A 24165-nucleotide genomic window follows, 5' to 3' on the forward strand; every position below is an offset into this window, starting at 1 on the left:
TCAAATCAATCCTCAGTCTTCTCTTCTGGTGTTGGTTTGATGAGCTTTATCTGCATGAAGCATTTTGCCAAGAAGGTGGTGATTCAAAGTATTTCTCCCAAGAAACTTCAAAACGGCTACAGATGTGTCCGTGCATGTGTTCAGGTCAGAAATCGCTTGGAGGATCTCGTGACAAACTTGCAGAGCAGTAAGATGACACTAGAAGATCAGCTCAACCGTGAGGTAAACCATCACTCAGAATCTCTCTCATATCAACATACGTGGCTCATGTTTAAAGCACAAACACATGACAGGGGGAGGATGATAAAAAACAGTTACAAATAATTACAAATGCATTCCTCTGTTCAGGTGCAAAAGCAGAGTCTGCTGTCCCATAATGCCCAGGACTCACACGCTCTGTGGGAGGAGGAGCTAAAGAGCCGCTCACGGCTGGGACTCCGCCTCTCCGCCCAGGAAAAGGAGAAAGGAGAACTGACCAATCAGGTGCCTGAAAATGAATACATCCAATCAGAACAAAACATCCCATCATGATTTGAGTACAAACAGAAATAAGCTTGTAGAAATTGCTTGTATTATATTTTTTGAACCCTTTCAAATGCCTTCAGGTGGAACTCGAGAAGAAAAAAGCCAAGAAGCTGGCCGATCAGAAGAAGTCAGTGGACACCCGCCTGGAGCAGGAGATGCAGAGAAACACAGAGCTTCAGAAAGAAATGTACAGGTGACCCTTTAACCTTTCACCCCTGCAGCAGTAGACGTGCTTGAGAACATAGAGGACGCAGCTGTGCACATCTTTGTGTAGCGTGCTTCGCTTTTTAAATAGAACCTTCTTCAGGTGGTAAGTTGTGTTCTTGGGTTAATTTAAAGAGACAGTTCACCCAAAAATGGACTACTGTAGTGATCTGTTCTGTACACAAAAGTGATAGAAGAATCACAAGAGTGGGTGAATAATGATAGGAAGTGTATTTTGGGGGTGAACTGTCCGTTTTGTGAATTCTTTGAGAAATTCAGCACATATCTTATTGGCTTGAAGTCAAAAATGAAATGGCTTTTCCCAGGTTTCATTTTAATAAGAAAAACTACTTTTTGTGTGTACATTCGATAAAACAATATGTTTCATAATTAAATTTATAATTGATTTCATTTCATATAATTAAAGAAAACCTTTATTTATATTTGGAATAATTAAGGAATCAGTTTTGATTTCATGTCTGTCTTTCTTTTGTGCTGCTGTATTGCTGTTAAATCAGCATTCTGAACCCTGATTGGTCAAAGCTCAAATTGAAATGATGAACCAATAACAATACATGAACAAAGTGACAGAAAGGCGTGTAGAATGTCTCCGTATTCAGTTCATCATGTGTGTTTCAGGTTGAAGACTCTATTGAAGAGCGCTAAGAAACAGCTGCGGGAACAGGGCGGTGGACTTCTGGACTCTCCTCTGGGCAGCTTCAGAGGAGACGCGAGTCACAGGCTGGAGGCGGAATCTAGGATGAAGACTAAGGTACAGCATCACGTCAGTTCAGTTCATCTTTATTCATTTCTGAAGGAAATTTGGTATTCACATAAACAACCAAAACACAATACAAAAAACAAATCCATTTCCTTCCCAGAAAGATCTTACCTTAAATAAAATAAATTAAACTGAGGGGATGAAAGATGTCTAAATCATTTTGTTTTACTAATCGGGGTTCTATAACGAATGCCGGAAGGGAGAAGGTTATACTCATGGTACATTGGGTGGGAATCGTCTAACAAAATGCTCTAAGCTTTACCCAGAACCTGTCTATGATATACATCATGCATTGAGTGAGAGCGTTGAAAGATCCCTGTCTGCCCCTCCGTATCCACCTCACAGGTGGATGAGCTTCAGTCTCAGTACCAGCAGGAGGCGTCACGCTGCTCCCGACTGGAGGAGGCCAACAGGCAGCTGAAGGAAAAGCTTTCATCCGTGAAGACTCTGAGCCGGAGCCACGATCAGCTGGAGCGCAGTAACAGGCAGCTGGAGGATGAGGTGGCCGGTCTGCGCAGACAGCAGCAGGCCAGTGTGATGGACCAAAGTCAGGCCGAACAGTACCGCAGGGAGACGGAAGAAAGAGCCCGGCAGGAGATCAGACACAAGCTGGAGGAGGTCAACCTCTTCCTGCAGGTACACACGATGTGAATACTGAATGTTTAATCACATTTTCCTAAAGTTTGATCTGATCTGGATTTTGTTTTCCATTCATCAGACACAAGCCGCGTCTCAGGAGGCTCTGGAGCAGATGAAGGCCGCTAACGAAGCGAGTCAGCGTGCCCACCTAGAGCAGCGGATCCGGGATCTGGAGGTGGATCTGAACCGTGCACGCAGCGGACAGCAGGACAGCACGCTGCAGAGAGACTCCAGCCTCACCGAGCTAGAGCGCTACAAACAACTGTACACAGACGAGCTGCGGCTCAGGAAGAGTTTTGCCTCTAAACTAGAGAGGTGAGGAGGCGTGGCCTCACGCTTACTACTAACATAATTTTCAAGATGATGTTAGTTTTTTCATGTATATGCTACATACAGCTCTTAAGGAAATGATGAAATTCCATGATGCTTTACTGTTTATGACGTGCAGGTCGAATGAGAGGCTAGCAGAGGCTAACTCTAAACTCCTGAGCGAGACACAGCGCAGTAAATCTCTGCTCACAGGCAGCATCGTCAACGGCGGATTAGGAGGTACCGCTCTGGATGTGGCGTCTCTGGGCTCTGTGGGGGTGTACGGGTCCTCTCTAGGACCTCTGAACAGAAGTCTGGGTCTGGGAACCTCTCTGCTGGGTACGGTAGGAGAATCCCAGAGCAACCGCGTAGAGGCCTACCTGGCAAAGGTGAGCGATGAGCCTGCTCATCACATACAGTATCAATCATTTCATTCTCATCCTCACGAACAATAACAACCATTACAAATCTAAACTAATAACTAATGGTGGGGTTGTTTGGCATTAAAATGTGGGGGTTTTATATGATAGGAATCAGATTTGTCAAACTCTGTGTTTGATTCATTTATGAACAGTTAGTCGTTTGGCAGTCTTTATTCAGAAAAAGGCACAATCAGATTTCCCAGCGCGGCGTTTGGTAGAGGTTGATCCGACTCACTCTTTCTTGTCTCCAGTAAACTTCTTTGCTCTCCTTCAGAAGCGTAATGATTAATCTAGTGGTGTGTTTTTGTTCACGGCTGCTTTCTGGACTCTGCCTCTTATTTCTTCAGCTTCTTGCTCAAAAGTCTGTTTCTCACCTGTCCTCTCTTCAACCTGATACCTGAGCAGGTGTGTAGCTGTGTGCAGATGCCTGATTTACCGAACACACACATTTCACACGCACACACTTACTTTCTGCTCCTGCTTTCATGTCTTTCTCGGGTACAGAACAGTAAGCTTAAGATAAAAGTCTCGGGCTTATGCATCACGTTTTGTGTGAAAATGCTTCTTTTTTCTAAGTTGAACGCAATGAATTGAACGAGGATTGAACAGAGTGCAAACTTAATGTGTTGTTTTGTTGTATGCTGCACATTTTAATAGGGCTGATAGGTTGTTTTGGTTTTTAGTACAAGGCATGGCAGTTCGTAACTATTACACGAGCTCGCACATTTTTTATAATTCTTTAAATCTCATTAAATATATTCAGCATTATATACATACTGCAATAAGTGAGTGATACAGTAATGGCTGTTCCTATACTCGTATGTAAACATGGCAATAAAGTCAGTTGTTTGTAATATAAGTCAACTTTGGTCAAATAAATGAAATGTTGCAACATTCATTTGATGTTGGTTGTTTCTGTTTCAGATGCAAAAAGAGCTTGAGAAAAACATATCGAAGGAGTTGGACTATGGTGAGACATCCCTTCAAATGATTGTCTTACGTAATACATAATAAAAACATTTCTATATTCATTCATAGTTCTCTCTCTTTCAGTTGCAGGAGAGTTGGAGGGAGGTTCTGCCCGTATGTCGCCTGTGGGCTCGGCATCGGGCTCTCAGAATTTCAATCTGACCCCGGAACAGCCGGACCCCGTGAGCAGAGCCACTCAACAATACCTGGAGGTGCTTAAGAAGAACTACATGATCTGATCCAGGGTCAGTCCAGACAATGTGAACCCAATAAACACTTACATGATCATTGTGACACGGAGAAGGGCTTCTTAAAGGACCAACAAACAAATGTTTAAAAACATCACGTCGATGTAAGTTTCCTCCTGCTGATGTCTTGAAGGGTTCTTTATCGCAGTTAAATGAATATTTGAACGTTGCGGACAACATGGTTTTCTCCACACTGCTCTATTAGTTCTGCTGGTCGGGACGCGGGAATCTTGATTTTTTTTCTAGCAAGACAAAGGTATTTTGGTAAAGTCCAACAGAGATTAAATGAGTGAAATGATTTCTGTGTGATGGGGAAACTGGCAGAATGCTGGTAAAGTTGAAGCATTATTGCTGCAGAAAACTTTGTGTCAACTTCCAAAAGGCCCAAAGTGTCAACGCTTCAGAATTGAGTTGTGTGATCAAGTGTAAAGTGACGATGCACTTTGTGCCTCCGGGGCAAACGGGCCGTGATCTGAATGATTTTGTCATTGTGCGGTCCTCACTGAGGTCTAGAGGTGACGTGCTGATGTTTGTGTGGTGTTGTTACAGGTCAGTTCTGTTGTATTATATGTGGAGTTTACAGTGTATATATTGTTGTTTTTTATAGTCGATTCATATTATGAAGTGTAACATTTGTACTGTTATATTATTGCCAAGTAATAACGATGGTACCTTTGACACTATTGTGCAATATATTCAACTAGTTCAAATGACAAAACTCTCATTTGGAGATGATATTGTTTGCGGATGTTATACTTGAATGAAACTGGACTAGACAATGATCTGGTGACTTTACTAGAATAAACGTCACTTCTGCTGAGCTCAGGATACGTTTTGACATATGATTGAATCTCGTGAAGGTACGGTCAGGTTATTTTTCACCTCAACATTAAAGGGAATGCATATGTTCACCAAGAGAATGAAGAAAGTCTATTTTAGTAACACTAAAATGGGGTTTGATGGTGCAGTATCACCAGAATATGTTCTTGAGAGGTTTCACCTGTGTGCTTTTGTTTTTAGTTTACATGTGTAATCCATTCCAAACATTTCAGTATTTCTCAGATCAGTCTACAATAATGAATTACTTGCAAAACGACCTTTATCTCATATAGAAATAACAAAAGCAAAAAATAAACAATTCTAAAACATCATTCTGTCTTCTGTGTGTCATCTTGGAAAACTCGTCCTTTTTCCTTCAGGATTTCAGTTCATTCTCCAGTTTGAAGATTTTAGCTTTAAGGGTCTTCAGCTCATTCTGGACTCTGACCGTGCGCTTGTTGCTCTGTCGCACTTCCTGTAGCATCGCCATATTGTTATCAGGACTCGCGCTGAGCGTCAGCTAGTGAAAGCAAACACATAATGATAAAAACAAGTCTTCTCTCCATGCCAAATAACAATAGAAAACAACACTGAGAAAAAATGATTTACTTTGAAAAGCAGTTTCTCCACATCTTTGACTTTCTGCCTCAGGTGTTTGATGTCGGTCTTAAACCCCTCGACCTCCAGGGCACGTCTCTTCTCCAGAGCTTCATACCGTTGAGTCATCAGCTGAAGACGCTTGGCCATCTTATCAGAGCGCTCCTAAACGCACACACAATCACACCATCATTTAACACTAATAATCAACACTATTGTTAAAAGTTTTTATTTGTTTGTTTGTGTACCTTGAAAATCTCCCGACCAACATCTCCCTCTTCTCTGATCTGGGATAGGTCAGTCTCTAGCGTCACACACTGCTCTCGGTACATGTCGGCTAGTTTATGAGCCTGTTTCAGCTCCTCCTGCAAAGCCTACTGGGAAAAACAACAAGCACTAAACAAATGTTTTACTTTAAGCATTACAAAGGGGGTTTTAAAGGGGTCATTCAACGTCGCTCTAGTCTTTAGTCTATATGATCATTTCAAACTCTTCCAGGCTTTTATGTGTTGTCAAACTTGAAACACGTGTTTGACATGTGACCATAAAACAGCTTCATCCAAAAGCCAAAAGGTTTTTGAAGTCTGACCCTGATCTCTTCTCGGCGAGTCTCTTTGCCGGGCTGTGTGAGAAACGGAGGCTCTATGGATGGAGGCCGCTGCTCGGGATTACTGCGGCTCCCTCGGAGTCTCTCCTGACACGAATCCAGCTCGCGCAGCAGACGGTCCTTCTCAACCATCCAGCCCTTCTCGTGAGCTCGACACTCAAACTTCAGCTGCAGGAAATCTTTGGTGCTCTCGTACAGAAGATTCTGTGTGCGCTGGAGTCTGACGGGACAGAGACAACATGAGGGTCTCAGCTAGGCCACATCAGAAAACAGGACGGATGGCTTATTAAACGTACTTGTCTGTGAGGGCTGCGATTCTCTCCTGGTCATGCTTCTGCTGCACCTGTCTCTCCTCCAGATGAATGCGTCTGTCCACCAGCAGCGCCTCCACCTGTTCTTTAGCCAACCTAGTCTGCTCTTCCATCTGAGCCTGCAGCGCCTCCACCTGGACACATGAGAGAACAACATCCATAAACATTCAGTCAATTCCTTGTTTTATGTCTTTTACAAATCCTGATATAAAAATTGAGGATACACACACCTGCAGCAGTAACGTCTGGTTGTCTTGCCTGTGTTGCTCTGAACTTCTAGCGTCTTCTCCCTCTTTACATGATTTTCTGCTTCCTGGAGTACATCCCGTAAGCACATGCAACTTGAATCACTTAACCTGTGTATCCAGAAATACTCAAAGCCAAAACTTTGAAAAGAAAAGAGAGGAGCATTCAACCTTTTCCTGATCCAAGCTTTGAAGGTTTTGCCACCTTTGAATCCTCCAGTGATCTCGGCTGGATCTTCTTTTGAGGAATAGTGACCTAAGAACCAGAAGACAAACAAAACATGTCAAGAGCAGTTTTACACACCTGAAGTCTGATGCAAAAACGAAGGTTTTAAACCTTGTGTGGAGGTTCGCGGTGAAAATAGGTGATCTCGCCCGGATCGGGACCAACGAGCGCTAAAAGATGCTGGATCTTCTTCCGGTCCTCCAGCTCTCTGTGATGATAAATACACACTTTAAACATCAGTCTGCGTTTATATCTGAACTCTGTTGAGAACGATGGTGGACATCTGACCTGATTTTCAGCCGGTCGTTCTCGGCGTACAGACGGAGCGCTTGCTCTCTCTCCTGGAAGAGATACACCTGCATATCACTCAGAGCTTTCTGGAGCTCCCCGATCTCCTCCTCACGCTGACGGACTTCCCACTGCAACTTGTGCTGGGGAAATACACATGCATTATATACTGTACAAATGCGCAGCAGGCAAACAAACAATAAACTTACAATCAAAATTAGGGGTGTAACAATATTACAATCAATTACAATCAAGAATGAATACTGTATCAAATTGTGAGTGGAGTATATTGTCAGCATAACACAGAATGAAAAAAACCATCAATGTTTTTCATCTGTAATGTCCCACCTGCTCCTCAGCGTTGCTTCTGTATTTCTCCAGCATCTGCAGCAGGTCCTCATGTTCTCCATCAAACTGAGCCACCTTCTGTCTGTAGAATTCCAGCAGCTCACGGGACGGCCGCAGGTATGCCAGACGCTCAGAGATGGAGGGCAGAGGAGACTCACGACTGACACCAACACAGAGAAGGGATGGGGTGTTTGCACATGAGCCATAATAATACTGTGATATTCTTTGAATAACCTCGGAATATCGTGTAAAATCTATGTAATCAAATACGGCATTATTTTGAACACTATGCCTGTACCGTCAAGCTACATCACTGTTTCTGTAAGAGACTAAATTGAGTATTATAGTAATGTCACATAACTTGTGACACGATAGAAGTGAGACAAATCGTTTTATTGTAGTTATGGTTTAGGTTTGACACAGGAATAAGTAGTATAACGTTATATTAATAACATGAATTGAATAATCCAGTAAATAGCACAACATGTACCGTTCTCTTTGATTCTCCTTTGTGGGCGGAGACTCCATCTTTAGTTTTAGTCTAAAATGAAAAACAGAAATAAAGTTAACAAGTAAACAAAAGCAACTGACCATCAGTTGTGAATATATTAAACAAACTCTTTCTTGAGTAAAGATGCGGCTTTAAAATGTTGAAGATTCATGTTTCCGTGTGACACATCTCTTCTGATCACACGTGTTCAGTTCGATCAGAGCGTTTGACGCGTTTGTGGTTGCCATGTAAACCGCGACGCTTTGCGGCGGTTAACGAAAACGAACAAAGCACAACGGCGGTTTACTAAAGCGCATTTACACTATATATTAACTTCACCATTAACAGTCACTTATACATCAAAATATAAATATTCTCCCAAGAGACATTAAAGTAAACAACTTTGTTTATTTGTGTTGTTGACCTGCTCACGCGTCATTTCAAAGGATTAGCTCGCGAACACACGTTAAACTGATATTTAAAAATAATTCAATTTTAATGCTTTTGTAACAAAATATATGTAGTTTGTTATTACATATGTTGACTTATTTATATGATTAACTTACCAGCCGCTTTCCGCTTCGGTTTAAAAACACGCCGCCGGTTAGAAACCGGAAGTCTCCAGCGAGTATTAAAGCGCGTCCATGCTGCGCGGAACATGCGCAGAAACGCGCAAACGTCTTTCCAGACTCGCGCCGGTCACATCTGTCGCATCTGTCCACTCCGCTGTGGTGAAACACGCACCCCAGGTAGGGATCGACTCAGACAAGGCCCCTCAAGGATCTCCTGTACGGCCCGTATCACTAGAAAAACATGTTTGTTGGCTGCTGATAGCGGTAGGAGGGGTTATGCTCAGGTCAAAGTAGAAACGCCGTGTCGTTTCTAATCTGTTGACTTTACGAAGATGGCGGAGATGTTTTCTCGGTTGAACATGTTTAAGCTCGGGTGGAGATGCGTGAAATCGAGCACGAGAACGATTACTCCTGCGCAGGTGATGCGCCACTACAGCACAGTGAGTTTACGTCTAATAAGATTATTACTAATTCAGAATATTAGCAGAAATAAACACACGTCACAGCAATCAGAAGGAGTTGTACAACTAGGCTTTTCTATGAGGTGCATGTGTATTTCCAGTCCAGACAGACCCTACTTAGTAAGCTACCTATATAGGTGGCATTCTTGGCTGCGTCACGAAAACGCAGTTATTTGGCCCTTATACTGACTCACTTAAACTTTCACCTGGATTTGCTTTTGTAATGTAATGTTAACCACTAAGTTTCACTTTCCTTTTGCCAAAAACGAGAACATAGTATACAAGGGCGTGCTATTTAAAGCAGGAATGAATCACTAGGGGGTGGCATTGTTGTGAAACATCTGAACTGGTTTGTAAAAGATAGTTTGTTCAACCCCTCACCACCATCGTCAAAGTTCACTTCAGGTCATCTTGTATTGAGTAAACAGTCTCTGATGTCCACTGCTTTTGCCATCACGCGTGTTAACAGGACCGCCGCGGCTTGTTCGGGCTTCTCTTTGACATCGATGGAGTGTTGGTACGTGGCCGGAACCCCATCCCTGCCGCTAAACAGTGTTTCAGGAATCTGGTGGATGGAAACGGAAACTTCAAGGTGCCCGTGGTGTTTGTGACGAACGCGGGGAACTGCATGAGACAGACCAAAGCAGAACAGCTTTCGCACATTCTGGAGGTGGAGGTGAGCCTCCACATATATTGACACGTGTCGGGTTGCCTTTGCTCTTATAATTGCGAGGAGCTGTGGTTACAGGATGGGCTTTTGATGTCAACAGGTGTCACCGGAGCAGGTGATGCTGTCGCACAGCCCCCTTCGGGTTTTTAATCAGTTTCACGACATGTGCGTCCTGGTGTCTGGACAGGGAGCCGTTGTGGACGTCGCGCACAAGTATCCTTTTCTCCTGCGATTCCTTTACAATTGATTGTGATGTGATGGATCGCCATGGTAACACATCAGGTGTGTGAAGCTGATGAAACAGATTTATATTGAAGGGATCTGTGACAAATATAGACAGGCACTCTTCTGGGCCAATAAGAACGCTAGCAACCGCATGGCGAGCGACACCCTCACATCATAGCGGTGAAGATGCTTATAACTTCTTAAACAACCGAAAAATATGTGTTCTTACAAAACAGTCTAGTTTGCTCTTGACTAAATAAACTCCAGTGTAGGTTTTAAGAACGTTGTGACCATTGACATGCTACGGGAGGCGTATCCTCTCCTGGACATGGTGGATCACAATCGCAGACCCAAAGAGATGGTGAGTAGAGACATGTCACGCTAGTAGTGTTCACTTTGTTCAAGTCATCAAAACGAACTCTTCTGCATTATTTCACAGAACCCTCCATCCAAGGATTTACCACCAATTGAAGGCAAGTTTCAATCCACCGCTTTCTTTCTAACGTGTTTTTGTCCTTCTGATCCGTATTTCGACTTTATGTTACAGCCATCGTGCTGTTCGGTGAGCCTATCAGATGGGAGACCAACTTGCAACTGATTACCGACGTGCTCTTGACCAATGGGAGGCCAGGAAACCCTGTGACATCACTGCATTACCCACACATCCCCGTACTGGCCTGCAACATGGATCTGCTGTGGATGGCCGAGGCGAAGAACCCGCGGTTAGCGTTGACTTTGAACTAACTTTTTTGACTACCTGTACACGGATGTTTATAAACGTATTCGTAGAATTGAAGCGAGTAATGAGGGCTGATATTTCTGATCATCAGATTCGGTCACGGCATGTTTCTCGTCTGTCTGGAGAACATCTATAAGAAGATAACAGGCTGTGAGCTGAAATACGAAGCTCTCATTGGGAAACCCAGTGTTGTGACTTATAACTATGCCGAGCTTCTCATCAGACAACAGGCGGAGAATCTGGGCTGGACCCAACCTGTAGAAAGACTTTACGCCATTGGGTGAGTCTTTATTTATTGTGTGATTGGTTTGGGAAGTGTTTGTCTTGGGTCAGTCGATGTCTATGTGAGATGTTTTGCACCAGATTGTACATTAAATAAGTGTTTGGCCCTGATTATTCCAAAAGGTGTGCTCCACTGATGTTCGTGTTTCTCTCATAGTGACAACCCGATGGCAGATATATACGGAGCAAACCTTTACAACCGCTACCTCAAAGCCATAAATCGCACCCAAGCGCAAGCACACGCCGGAGACATCCCGTATGAAGTCTTTGACGATGCCAAATGTTCTGGAAAGGTGTCGGTCGGAGGTTCGTTCGAGCACCGTCTGCCAGAGGGCTGCAGCTCCATCCTGGTCTGCACGGGTGTCTACAACCACGATCAGCAGAACTTGCCCTCCGACCCCGAGCAGACGGTCACGGAGCAGCAGATTTTCCACGGTCACCGGGACTTCCACTTTGACCCCAGCCTCACACAACCGTCATTCGTGGTCCATGACGTCCGGGATGGTGTGGAGCGGGTTTTTCAGTTAGAAGGTTGGCCACTGGAATAGATCCTGTTGTGCGAGGTGACGTGTCAAAACGAAATATAATCGATGTGCCGGTCAAAAGTTTTACGCGTCAGAGTCCAAATTTGCTGTAAGCTTTCCCATATCCCCATCTTACTGAAATGGAATGGTTTTCGTAAAAAAATTTGTTTGTAAATATTTGTATAACTTTTGATCTTGACGTCAAATCTCCGGCCTTTAAATTAAAATGTTGTTTTAATCGTATGAATTTAGGTTTATAGCAATGGTAACATTTCAAGAATTTTTATGCCAAATTGCTAACTAATTCTCAAATCAAATTTTTGATTTAAATTGATCAAAAAGTTTTGGTCTGTGGGTAGTAAACATACTATGACAAGCTTCCAGTGTTGACGCACATTGTTTGTGTCCAGCATAGATGTGATTTTAGGCTTTGACCCATACGATGCCTTCTGATGCCACAGACTGATTCACATGTGACATTTGTACAGAAAATGAGAAAATGTTTAGCTCTTGGGTTAAATTAACCTAGAAATAATGAACCTGTCCTAGGGCTGTTCCAGAATAAAAGTTTGTGTTTACATAATAATATATGTCTCTGCACTGTACATATTCATTTCGTATTCATAAACACATACAGGTACACAAACATTCTTGCATGTGTACATTTATATTAAAATAAACATTTAATCATTTTGAGATATATGCATGTATGTGTTTATAATACACAATGAATATGCACAGTACACAGACATACAGTATATTATAATGTAAACACAAACTTTTATTCTGGATGTGATTAATTGCCCGTCCATATTTGACCCAATCATGGGTTGGAACCTCCTGGCTTTTTTTTACTTAATGTTTTTGAAAACGGTTCGTGAAACTATTTGTTTATAAATTGTCACGTAGAATCAATTGCAGCTATTTTCCATCATGCACTGTAGGGATAAGAGTTCTGGGTTTACACTGTTTCCATCGGTTCAAACGGAGCATTACAGGAACTTCAGGTGACTTTCAACAAGTCGTAATAACTCATGAGCATAAAAGCTGAAAGCAACGAAAGACATTCATCCGTGAAGCCATATTAGTTAATGAAGAAACGAAGCAATGCCATTGCGAGAAAGACATTCTTTCCCTGGCACAAACTGTGTGTTTCAGTAGTTCTTGGAAATTTCAGCCAACGAGTCTTGATTTTGAGGGTTTATGTGATACGATGTACCGTTCACACAGAACAATATTTGTGTTTGATTGTCGTGTCGGGTCCAGCTGAGTAACACTGTACATCGTCCTCATGTGAGCGCTGTATCACTCTTGTGTCTGTGAAGGGTTCATAACCTTTGTGATGTATTTTTTTGTTTTTGTTAAATATCCATTTTAACACTTTTACAGGAATAGGTCACATTCAAAAGGACAATTCTGTCCTCTTGTCATTTCGAACTTGTATGACTTTCTTCTGGAGAACACAAAAAGTTATTTGTTTAAAATGTTGACTCGGCCATTGGTTTTGTGTCCATACAATAGAAGTCAATGGGGACTAACGGTCTTTGGTTAACAAAATCACACAGATTTAAAATGACAATTGAGTGAATAAATGATGACAGAATATTCATTTTAAAGGTGAACTGCTGCTTTAAGAGTACAATCGGCCTGATCTTTTGGGAGTTTGTAACTTTTTTTTAGATGTGGCTAATTTACATGAATTTGTGTGATGTGAGTCATGGAAAACGCAGATCGTATGTATTCAAATGTATTAGGCAGCTTGTAAAATGGTTACGAAGTGTTGTGTTAGTATAATAAACACATTGCTCAATACGCATCAAACCCTATACATTTACAGTTTTAAAAAACACAGAAAAGATTTATTGAATTTACTTTTTTTACAAAAGTCTATATTGTGTACAACCTTTTGCAGAATAAATGTCCCAAAACTGTAATGTTCTCCTTGTATACATGTTATACAGTTATTTCATTAAACGCATCTAAGTTACCAGATTGTGTTTGGTGCCTTCCACCTTCAAGAAATTGTTCATATGTTACATGACAAATCTGTGTTGTGAGCCACCGTTCTTCTCGTTCGATCCGAGTGTAGTAGTTCAAACAAGTTTTCTTGTTTTCCTCCAAAAATTCAGACCAGACTTGTCCGTCAACAGTCACATGGCTTCTTCTCCGAATGCACCCCTTCATCTACTGGATGAGAATCTGAGCGTAAGAAAACGTTGGGCGATTCCGATTGGTTGTCCTGATGGACGATGCCGCCGTGTCTTATTATGAGTTCCCGAGCCATCAGTTCGAAGGCTTCCTCGATGTTGTGGTGATGTTTGGCGGACGTCTCCAGCGCCGCCAGCGCACTTTTCTGCTCCGCTAGCGTGCACGCGTCCTCGAACAACACCTGCCGCTGAGACTCCAGGTCAGACTTATTCCCTGCAGAACAAAAACAAAACCGTTATACACGTTAGTCTGTATTGGAAAACCTTTCCAGAAAAGAACTAACTGAAAAAATCCTCCGACCTATCAGAACAAAGACAGCATTGGTGGCTCCGTACTGCTCGAGGCCCTGTATCCAATGAGGAAGGGAGTCGAAGGTGGGCCGTTGGGTGAGGTCGTAGGCGATCATGGCACCGTGGGCACTTCTGTAGTAACTTTGAGTGATGGTTCGAAAACGCTCCTGTCCCGCCGTGTCCCACACCTGCATCTGCTTTCACGAGGGCCACAGAGATTTCTTGAATATACATTTTAGGACTTGAAGGGGATAGTTCAGGCAAAAGATTCGGTAACTTTTGGAATTCCATGGTATGAACACATAACCATTTTTTTAAATATCTTGTTCTGTGTTCATATACAAGCTTTCAATGACACGAGGGTGAATAAATGACATCAGCATTTTAGGTTTGATCCCTTTAAAGAACTTGGCTAAAAATGAAAAACTGTCTTTACCTTCACTTTTTTGCCATCAATGTCTATGGTGCGAACGGTGAAGTCCACGCCGATGGTGTTGTGTTGGTTTTCACCGAAGACTCCAGACCTAAAGCTGTGGATGACGCAGGTCTTTCCCACGTTGCTGTCACCGATCAGAATGATCTTGAACAGAAAGTCACAGCAATCCTCTGCTTCTTCACCTGCGGACTGCATTACTGTAATAAATACTCCTGGACCGTCTTCTACAGATCTCATAAATCAGCACAATATTAAAGGTTCAGTGGCTTTTCTTCCATATCTGTAACAGCCCGTCTCCAAATATATCGCCATACTGCCTCACGCAAGTTGACACAGAATTCACACAACGTTCCTCCACCCCTTCCTTGACTCGACTGCCTCAAAGGCAAACAGTCACGCCCATCTACCTGCGTCTGGAGGTGAGACATCCAGTTCCCGGGCCACCTGCACCACGGCATCTCTGGGAACTGCAGTTTGTTTGCAAATACAGCGACCTGTTGAGAGAGAAAACATTACGAGACGTTCGCGCTTCACGCTTGGGAGGCTCGGCCTCCTCCTTGGGAACCGTCTAACCTGATCGGGGAGTAAAAATAGACGGGTTGAACACATCGGTTCCACGTCTTACAGAGTTGAACACTACAAAGTGAAAGCAGAGAGGTGACCTTTGCTCAGAAGAACAGGATATAAACACACAGCTCCTTCCCGATCTAATGCATTCAAGATCAGATCTGTAACAAAGACAAGTAATGATTAATACAGATCCCACACTTGATCTGAAAATGCGTTGACGATACCACCTATAGGTATACTGACAGTTTACTGATTTAATACTTGTGAAAGCATACTCTGAAGTAAACGTTTGCATTTCCAAGTCTAAAGTTTCAGTTTTAACTAGTAAATTAAGTCGACCTGGCCTTATACTTGTAGTTTATTATTTATACATTATTTTACATATTACATTATTAATATTTAAACATGTAAGTTTATTAGACAAAGACATGTGTGGAACACACTGTGTGGAAAACGTATTTAACTCAATCAAGAGTGAACACAACTACAAGCCAAGTATACGAGTATACAATACGTTATCATACTTTTAAGTATATGTCCATTTAAAGGTTGAGTGCAATATAGACCAAATACCACAGTATACCGAAAAGTGTCATTGTGCATATATTTATGAGTACATAAATAGGTCATTTTTGTTTAAAAACGTACACTAATTAGACACTTTTAAACACATTATTAATTATCAAACGCACGTTGTATTTCTACAGAGATATTTTTTAGTAAAACTTACAGTATTTCTGCTCCCGCAAAGTCTCCGGGGGAAAAATCTACAGTAGTATGTGTGTGTGTGTAAACATACAGAACCGTTGTAAATGCATAAGCCCCATCCCACACACACACAGAATCACGTCACCCACTGAAGGAACAACAAGGCACAGCTTGCCATCTGACAATACACAATTCAGTGTCAGGACCACATTTGGCTCCGGGCCCGGTCTGGAGGTCAGAGGTCTTTTGTGTCTGATGACTCCACGGTTGGGGAAATGCAGATAAGCTGAATAATGCCTCTTGCCATTCAATTCCTAAAATGTTCTATTGTTTAACACCACCATGAACACAACAGCAGCTTGTTTTGATATATACATCAACAATATGCGAATGCATAACTAGATCTTTACATCATCTGAAGATACACGAGTGCTGCCTGTCAGGGTCTTGCTTTAGGGATCTGAGAGGTCATGTGACTTTAAATAGGGCGTTTATTTAAATAATTGATTTTTCTGACGATTATTTTCTTATTTGTATGGAATATTGAAGTGTCAATATTATTTTATTCACATAGCCGCATAATCTTTCATCAAAAAGCATCAACCTTTCCCTGGCTCGGGCCCGAGGGCGGGACTTAGCAAATAAAAGCAACGGGTTAAGTCAAAGAATAAATATAACTTGAGAATGATGAGAAAATATTGCATGTGGAAAAATCACACTCACATTTTCTCCATCAAAAGAACTTATAATGACTTATAATGAGACTTTAGGCTGATTTTCACAGACGGGATCACACATGACAAGACTTCTTGATGTTTTTTCGACATGACGTCTGATGTCTTGTCTTCTTAACACACTATAGATTTTCACAGTTTGGCCAACATGTCATTTGTGAAAGAGTGAGATATGGATGAGAGACTATCTATAGGATATGGAATGACTGTAAATTCCAGCAGTGTTTTCATTGGTGCTACCATAAGCTTGAATGTGACGTGCAGAGAGGTCAACACTTTGTGAAAGACATCACACGAGTGCACGCTTACCTTTGAGCTTGTTGCGTCTGAAGTCATTCTTGAGGACTTTCTCGTTGCCATCATTTTAATGTTTGCGTCGATGATCAACTTCTCTTCCTTGATGGTCTCGTGAAATACTCCGTGTTCAAGGCAGTGCATCACTCCATCAGCAGCCTGTTTGAAGAAGACACGTGCCATCTTTTCATCCAGACGTCCTTCATCGCGCTTGAGTCGCCGCTTCAAAGACGTGCTGAGACGTGAATGCTTAAATGTGCAAGAACTGCAGAATTGTTTTGACATGAACAATTAGAATCCACAAGTTTGTGCATAATCTATAATTAATAATAAATAATCTGTTTTGCCAGGAATGTTTATATTACTATTACAGTTTTTTACAATTGCTAGGCCACATTTCTCCATACTTCAGTGACTTTTGGAAAACTCTTCACACAGCTCTCCCAACAAACTTTCATGTTGGCACAGCAGTTCATTTCACATTCAGACTTCATTCATGTCTCAAAGCAGCTCATTCATTCATAACACTAGCAAAGGTTGTTATTCAACAAACACACATTTATAAAACAATGACCTGAAAAACCCAGGAAGCATTACGACACAGATTTTTCTGTAAAAGAAAAACATGTTTCTACTGTTTACTGCATGTAACAGGAATTACAGCAATCAGACATGATGCTATGTGTTCTTTTATTTTTTGTATTGCCAAATACAAGAATTCACACCCTCAAAAGATATGGTAGGAATGCTAGTCAACTCGATTCTCTGCATTTAGCCACAGATTCTCATCCACATCATATCGCATATGTCATCCAGAGCAATACACATAGGAAAGAATCTTTTGGCATGCCCGATCCATCCCTGGCAATCTCCCGCTGATATATCCAGGCATCCCGCATTCATTGCGTCCAGAAGAGACATTTGATCACGGGGATGGTGCTCGTAAACCTTTCACCTCCACTAGGATAATAATTCCTCTATGGGGTTGGAGAAAGAGTGACACCATCCTGGGATGGGCTGCAAACTACTCTGTGACTGCACGAGAGAGGCGAAATGCCACATACAATTATAAATGTTGGCTGAATTCTTCTCACTGCGTCCCTTTCCTCACCTGCCACAACCCTTCCATAGAGGTCATCCAGGAAGGGAAGAAGACGCTCAGTGTTGTACGGCACAGTAAGCGGTTTGTGTAACAGCAGTCCATTAGTGGATATTGCAGCACACATTGTGATGTCAGGCCTGGGACATTGTTCCTTCCTCTCCTCCGTGTTTTGGCTAAATTGAATCCGTCCTCATCCACAAAGATGAACACGTGTGGGGTTTGCCTGCTTTCAATCTCCATGACTCTCTAAATTGGGCAACCCAGAAGGCAACAGAAGAATATTACAGTACAGTAATAAATATTACACCTTGTATTTGTCAAAAAACTATTTTATGGTCTTTTAACCTGGACATATTGGTTCCTGAGTTGCTTGACTCGCTCAGAGTTCCTCTCAAAAGGCAAAGGTGTACAACCGCTTCATCCTGACCTGATGTTTTTTCAGGACTCTTGTTATAGTACAGCTACGTATATACTCTAGTTGTCATACTGATACTGTAACTGTCTGCTAACACACCGTCTCGCATTGTTTCCGATGACCATCTCAACGATTGCCGTCTCCTGCACATCTGTGAGCATCTTCCATCTCCCCCCTTGGGAGGTAACCGTTGGGATTTATTTTGTGAACTTGTGGAAACATGTCAAATAAAAAACTGGGTTGAATGTTGAGATTTGGACTCGTGGACAAAACTCACAAATCTGTCTTCTGAATATGAAGACGCAGAAAAATAGTCACGAATGTGCAATTTGTTAATATGTATATTCTAGTATATGCTACCCTGTACAATGTCTCTTATATGTTATTATCCCCCATTTTCTGTACAATAGTCTTTTATTTTATATATGCATATTTTAGAATCTTTTCCACTGTAAATCGTATTATATTGTGTTGAATGTCTTTACTAGAAGCTTCAAACACCAAAGAAAACTCCACACCTGGTAATAAAGCTCTTCTGATTCTGATGTGGCTGAGCCACACCGCCCCCTAACGGCAGGAAAATCACAATGAAGGAGTTTTTGAAATCTCTAACACAGTGTTTGTCAGGATGTTGCTTTAGTGATCTGAGAGGTCATGTGACTTTCACCTGTTTAACCCTGAACACTTTAAAATGATTTATAATCTATTATCATAAACATCAACCTTCCTCTCGCTAGGTCGCGAAGGCGGGACTTTACTGTCCGTTCATTGGCAGGCTTCCAACCTCTGATGATCCAATAAATCAAAAATGTATTGACACAATAAAGAAGACGACACATTTAATGCCAATTTTAAGTCTTTCCATTAAAACGAGGTCATCAACGTAAGTGTATTACATTTCCAAATATCTTTTGTTGAATGAGAAAACCTGTCCAAACAAAACAATACGGTTAAACTCACACACTCGACCACAAATCACCACAAATAGCAAATACGGAATGTGAAAATATCCCAACACGATGTGTAATGTAGTGATAACTTAAACAATGATCGAACACGTATAATTTGGATTCAGCACCGTCGAGCTAGTAGCGAATTCGAAATATTCAATAGACTCATCTTGAGTTTGATCAGTTTTTGTCCAACACTGATCTCAGACCAGCAGATGCACATATCACCGTCTTTTGCCAGCAAAACTGAGAGTGTCTTTAGGTCTGTAGGTGAGACAGGGGGTCGACTGGCTTTTTAGCGGTCCTGATGTTTTCTTACATCTCAAACTCTTCTTAGGCGTTCCGTCCTGCCGTGGGATGTGAAGGGGCTTCCACGGAACGGGGTTCACGAAGCTCGGCGATGGATAATTCACGTTGTTATAGTTGCCTGAAAGCAAAATTAAAACCTTAGAAATCTGACATAGAATTCTATCTGTTGGTTATGCTGAGAGTTCTTTACTCACCGGCTGAGCATGAAGACTGTCGACTCGCTTTTCCTTTCGTTTTTATCGACTCCAGCCATTCTTGAAAGCTCTCATCCGCCTGTTTTTTACGCTCTTGCTCTTCCATTTCTCTCCGGGCGGCCTCCTCCTTTCAAAGGAAGAGTAACCCAAAAATCTGCATGTACTGACTTGTAAGACTTTAATTCTTCTATGCAAAAAGATGAAAAAAAGGTCAAACCTTCTCTTTCAGCTTCCTCTCCATTTCCTCCAGTTTCTTTTGTCTCAGCCACTCTTTGTATTTCTCCCGGGCTTTGATTTCAATGTCTGCACGTCTGTTCTCCTCTTGAAGCTGTTCTTTGCTTTTCTGGAACTCCTTGGAAATGCTTTTGTTCTTTTCCTGAAGACAAAACACGGTAAATTCATCACAGTGGCCTTCAAGACACCCAACCATCAGCCTTATGTACAAACATACGAGCAATGTAAATAATTACAAAACCAAAGCATCTATGAGGTTTAGGCACCTGCTCTCGTTTCAGTTGCAGCCATTCTTGAATTTTACCATCGCTGGCGACTTTCTTCTTCATCTGATGTTTTTTCTCTTGTTCCTGCTTTTCCTTCAGTGCGAGTTCCTGAAAAACATCAAAAAAAGTCACGGAAAAAAGAAAACTATTGATCTAAAAACAACGAATGTCTGTATGTGGCTCTGTGTTGTTGTGGTCACTAGAAAATACTATCAGAAAATCTAATTTGACCTCCAGAGCTTTCTGTTGCTTTCTGACACGATCTTCTCGGGCTTTATCCACGAGCCACTGCTCCCAGGCACCCAGCGTGAACTGTGCATCAGAAGACCTGTCCGTCGTACCAGATTCATCCCTGAAAACACATTTACGGCTTTAGATGAAAGGATGGGCACTAGCGTGATAGGGTGATGTTCTCCTCCAAAACATCTCCTCGGTTCAGCTCACCTGGATCCCTCTCCAGCGGTGACGGTGATGTTGCTAGCGGGCTGAACATGATCATGGTCCGGTTCATCTTCTGATAGCTCAAAGCTGTCATGATAGATGGGGGACAGCAGAGAGGAGGTGGAGTCACCGGTGGATTCTACACTTCTGCTGCGCTGCAGGACGCCCGGTTTGGATTTGAGCGGAGTGGAAGTTAAACTCTTGGAGGAAGAAGACGGAAAACCTGACATCATCAGCAAACCTGGGGACACAGAGCAAGTGTTGAACATTCTTGCAGTAAGTGCAAGATGATTGCTGCAAAATTAACACGTTTAAATGTGCAGACATGTTAAAACTTCCATTATCAAATCTCTAGATACATTAATAGAAGTTAGTTTTAAGCTGCAGGCAAACTGAGACTTGCTCTATGATGATGCTTTGGGAGACCGGATGCAGGACTTTTAAGTTGAAATAACAGTTGCGCGTTTCAACACGCGTTAAACATGATTCATATAACTGATTTATTATTATTATTATTTTTAACTACATTTATATTACACATTTAACAACCTTAACTAACTCACCGGCAGATAAATGAAGTCGCAAAAGATCTGGTTTAATCCCTTTTGTTTTGCTTTACGAGCAGCGTCCTTCGTACAGCTCCACCTACATTGCCACGACTCCGCCCCCTGACGCGTCAACAACGTCAACTACGCGTCCAATCATTGGTCACCAAGCACGCCGATAACGAATGTGCCGTCTCCTAGCAACGAAGCGTCCCTAACCAGTGTTTGATTTGATTTACGTAAACATTGAATAATGCAAACATGAATCTATCGGCGTTTGTCGATATATAATACATATCAAAATCATGCAAGGTCAGGAGTAAGAGAAAGTATTTACAGGAAAATGTTAAATCATTTAAATGCGTCATTTTGTCTTGATTTACTGGCTATTTAGGGGCTGTTATGAGTTTACCTTTCAAGTTGCGCATGCGCAAATAGAAGCACTGTGGTCGCCGCAAGAGGACTTTGACAAAAAAGTCATCAGAAAATTATATATTATTTTTGCATTACTATTACTGGTGTTGTTGAACATAAAGTGCACGAGATCCCTGATAGATGTTCGAAAAAGACAAAACTTTATTGTATAAGGCTACATTTGAATATAGGCACAAGCAGGCAAAAAGTCGATTAATAAACACAAATATATATTTAAAAACAATATTAATCTTAAATGTTGATATTTAATATATAACTGAATTGTATTCAAGGCAGTAAACAACACCAAATATACCAGAAAGATATCAGGCAATATGTGACCGGCCATAAAAATACTTTTATTTTGCTTTAATTTACAACCTAATGGAAGATGTAAATGATATTGTAAGCATAAACATTTTAATTAAACAATTGAAGAATTTATAGATTTATATATACATTGGATGTCATAACCTTTTTTGATTTAAAATAAATTGCTTAATACACTCACAACATATTTGCAATAAGCTTTGCGGCTGACGTGTTTCTAAGAACGAGTCCGTCACCATCAAACTGCCAGGCGTCTCTTCCTGCTCCATACAGTGATGCAAACCACAGTAATGATCATTCCTAACAGCACGCTGGCCATCACTGAGGCATGCACTACGTAAAAAGTGCCCTCATAATGTCCCACGTATGTTAAGTGGACACTTCGCGTGAAGCACAACCCTCGTGTAGCACCTTCTAATCCCCAGACCCTGCACAAATACGAGCCACTATCAGTCATCAAAAGCTCTGATAGCGTTATGTAGCTTTGAGCGTTGGATGCTATCAGCCGGTTCTTCATCTTCTCATTTACGAATCCATGTTGAGTGTCCGTTAGCAGATATTTGGAACTTTGATCGTGTTCCCGATACCATTGTACTCTAAGAGTAGACGTGAGGTTCGGGTGACATGTCAGGTTAGCCACGTCACCCAAAGAGAATGTCATATTGATGGGTTCAAGATCAGAGCATACAAAAACGTTGACCACATTATAATAGTTCTGGCCGGTCCTACAGGTGTATGTTCCAGTGTGGTTCAGCGTTACTTGAGGTATGACCAGAGAGTAATTACCAGTCTGTGTGTCATTCAACATTTCAGATTGGTCATATTCGCTCTTTAATCCAGGCAGGTTAAGTCCGACAGGGTACCACCAAGCTAACAATGACTCTGGTTTTAAATCTTCAACAAGACACGACAAAGTGAAACTCTGTTTTGGTTCCAAGAAGATGTCTTGATTTTTAACATCCAGTGAAGTTTCTTTGTAGTTCTGACATTGATTGTCCCTCCAAACCACGCAGCTGTAAACTCCAGAATCAACGGCTGAGACGTCTGAGAAATGAATTAAAGATCCATTATTCACGACTCTGCTTCTCAGCACATCTGGAATAATGTCTAGGGACACATTGGTATCCAAAATCATTATACTGCTCCATTTGTATGATTGGTTTTGTATGTTCTTGAACACTTGAAGAGTTTCTCCACGCCTGGGGTTAAACATCTGACAGAGAATATCTGCAGGAGCACCGTGATTTAAAGAAATCTTCTCTTCTGCATCCTTCTCAGCACACGCTTTTACGTGAAAATGTCTTCTCTCCCGCAGAGTTCCTCGTTTCCAGCATTCAGATAGAAACTCCTGGTTTTCTGAAATTAGGATTGGTAAATATCCATGATTGAGATTGATGTACTGACGGGGAGTTGTAGTGTTCCGAAACAAAGGCCTTTGATCTGATCTATAGAAAGAAATATCATCAGCTAAATCTTGGCAGACCATCTGCAGCGTGACATGAAGACCTTTGGTTCCAAACAGATAGAGAGGTTCCTGTAGATGAAGCAGACTTGTGTGTATTGGGAGCATCAGTAGAAACCAAACCTTCACCAGAGCTGCCATTTTGATGTTCTTCTTCTTTTTTAGATTAATGTCAGTTTTAAGTAAAAAAGGTATTGCACAATATTTTCCTTTCCGGAAATCAGCAGAAAAGTAACTCACAGATAACAAAGAATGTTTAAATTAGATAAGTTGCTGGTCTATTCTGGTCATATTACATTACATTAAAAAGAGACCAAACCAGCTTGGCCAGGCTGGTAGACCGTAAATTGGATGGTAGAAAGATGTTATTTGTTCAGCAGCCATTATCTGTGTATGCTGTTATCCACTATTGCACAGCTTACTTTTTTTCTGTATTTATCTCTAAAAAAATAAAATGATGAAATACATTCAGCTATAACATGACTCACATCCTGTTTTTACAGAGTAGAGACTTATGAATATAAAAATACTTACTGCTGCAAAATTATTCGAAAACATGACAATATAAGCCAGATTCCAAATAATTATTTTAACAACCGTGCAATAAAAACGTAATCACGATACGATAAATAAGAAATACAGGTTTTAGGATTTAAAAACAGATCTCATACAGAGGGGCAGAGCATTCCACAATCTGGGGACAGCTACTGCATTTCATCTTTCACTTTGGGGTTAAATAAAAGTCACTTGGTTTAAACCAAA

At 41.6% G+C, this 24165-nt stretch overlaps 5 protein-coding genes across 15 annotated transcripts in view; 2 read left to right on the plus strand and 3 right to left on the minus strand.

Annotated features, from left to right (window-relative positions):
- ankrd26 (ankyrin repeat domain containing 26) overlaps positions 1-5209 on the plus strand; it is a 20690-nt gene extending 15481 nt beyond the window's left edge. For all 4 annotated transcript variants that reach the window (XM_079450141.1, XM_079450139.1, XM_079450138.1 and 1 more), the window contains 9 exons: positions 145-222; positions 349-483; positions 606-718; positions 1369-1501; positions 1856-2146; positions 2229-2464; positions 2598-2847; positions 3805-3850; positions 3934-5209. In XM_079450141.1, the coding sequence (XP_079306267.1) occupies positions 145-222; positions 349-483; positions 606-718; positions 1369-1501; positions 1856-2146; positions 2229-2464; positions 2598-2847; positions 3805-3850; positions 3934-4088 (1437 nt within the window). In that variant the 3' untranslated portion in view covers positions 4089-5209. The remainder of the gene's footprint in view (positions 1-144; positions 223-348; positions 484-605; positions 719-1368; positions 1502-1855; positions 2147-2228; positions 2465-2597; positions 2848-3804; positions 3851-3933) is intronic.
- Positions 4654-9166, minus strand: ccdc77 (coiled-coil domain containing 77). Its single transcript, XM_079450143.1, has 12 exons — positions 8595-9166; positions 8029-8079; positions 7539-7698; positions 7191-7333; positions 7014-7110; positions 6848-6932; positions 6662-6744; positions 6417-6565; positions 6103-6340; positions 5762-5887; positions 5526-5678; positions 4654-5436 (listed from the first exon to the last, which is right to left on the minus strand). The coding sequence occupies exons 2-12, from the start codon at positions 8064-8066 to the stop codon at positions 5293-5295; spliced, it is 1416 nt and encodes a 471-aa protein (XP_079306269.1). The 5' UTR covers positions 8067-8079; positions 8595-9166; the 3' UTR covers positions 4654-5292.
- hdhd5 (haloacid dehalogenase like hydrolase domain containing 5) lies at positions 8687-13489 on the plus strand. The gene is made up of 8 exons (XM_079450144.1): positions 8687-9040; positions 9531-9737; positions 9832-9944; positions 10224-10317; positions 10396-10429; positions 10504-10678; positions 10787-10975; positions 11135-13489. Exons 1-8 carry the CDS (start codon positions 8933-8935, stop codon positions 11523-11525), a joined length of 1311 nt encoding a protein of 436 aa, XP_079306270.1. The 5' UTR covers positions 8687-8932; the 3' UTR covers positions 11526-13489.
- Positions 13335-15916, minus strand: rab19 (RAB19, member RAS oncogene family). Of its 5 annotated transcripts, none has more exons than XM_079450148.1 (6): positions 15736-15815; positions 15098-15163; positions 14843-14929; positions 14436-14624; positions 14010-14193; positions 13335-13922 (listed from the first exon to the last, which is right to left on the minus strand). In XM_079450148.1, exons 3-6 carry the CDS (start codon positions 14891-14893, stop codon positions 13645-13647), a joined length of 702 nt encoding a protein of 233 aa, XP_079306274.1. In that variant the 5' UTR covers positions 14894-14929; positions 15098-15163; positions 15736-15815; the 3' UTR covers positions 13335-13644. The 5 variants fall into 5 exon arrangements, with proteins under 5 accessions (XP_079306274.1, XP_079306273.1, XP_079306275.1 ...); XM_079450147.1 differs by having other exon boundaries at positions 14843-15008; XM_079450145.1 differs by having other exon boundaries at positions 13336-13922; positions 15009-15163; positions 15736-15784.
- A 3041-nt stretch (positions 15917-18957) lies between these two features.
- On the minus strand, positions 18958-21563 carry ccdc34 (coiled-coil domain containing 34). Of its 4 annotated transcripts, none has more exons than XM_079449600.1 (7): positions 21216-21563; positions 20656-20893; positions 20443-20563; positions 20212-20319; positions 19929-20087; positions 19712-19838; positions 18958-19635 (listed from the first exon to the last, which is right to left on the minus strand). In XM_079449600.1, exons 2-7 carry the CDS (start codon positions 20883-20885, stop codon positions 19433-19435), a joined length of 948 nt encoding a protein of 315 aa, XP_079305726.1. In that variant the 5' UTR covers positions 20886-20893; positions 21216-21563; the 3' UTR covers positions 18958-19432. The 4 variants fall into 4 exon arrangements, with proteins under 4 accessions (XP_079305726.1, XP_079305727.1, XP_079305728.1 ...); XM_079449601.1 differs by lacking the exon at positions 21216-21563 and adding an exon at positions 21056-21115; XM_079449602.1 differs by lacking the exon at positions 21216-21563 and adding an exon at positions 21012-21076.
- Positions 21564-24165: the final 2602 nt, after the last annotated feature.

Source organism: Barbatula barbatula (genome assembly GCF_947034865.1).
Source record: "Barbatula barbatula genome assembly, chromosome: 25".
NCBI classification, from domain to species: domain Eukaryota; kingdom Metazoa; phylum Chordata; class Actinopteri; order Cypriniformes; family Nemacheilidae; genus Barbatula; species Barbatula barbatula.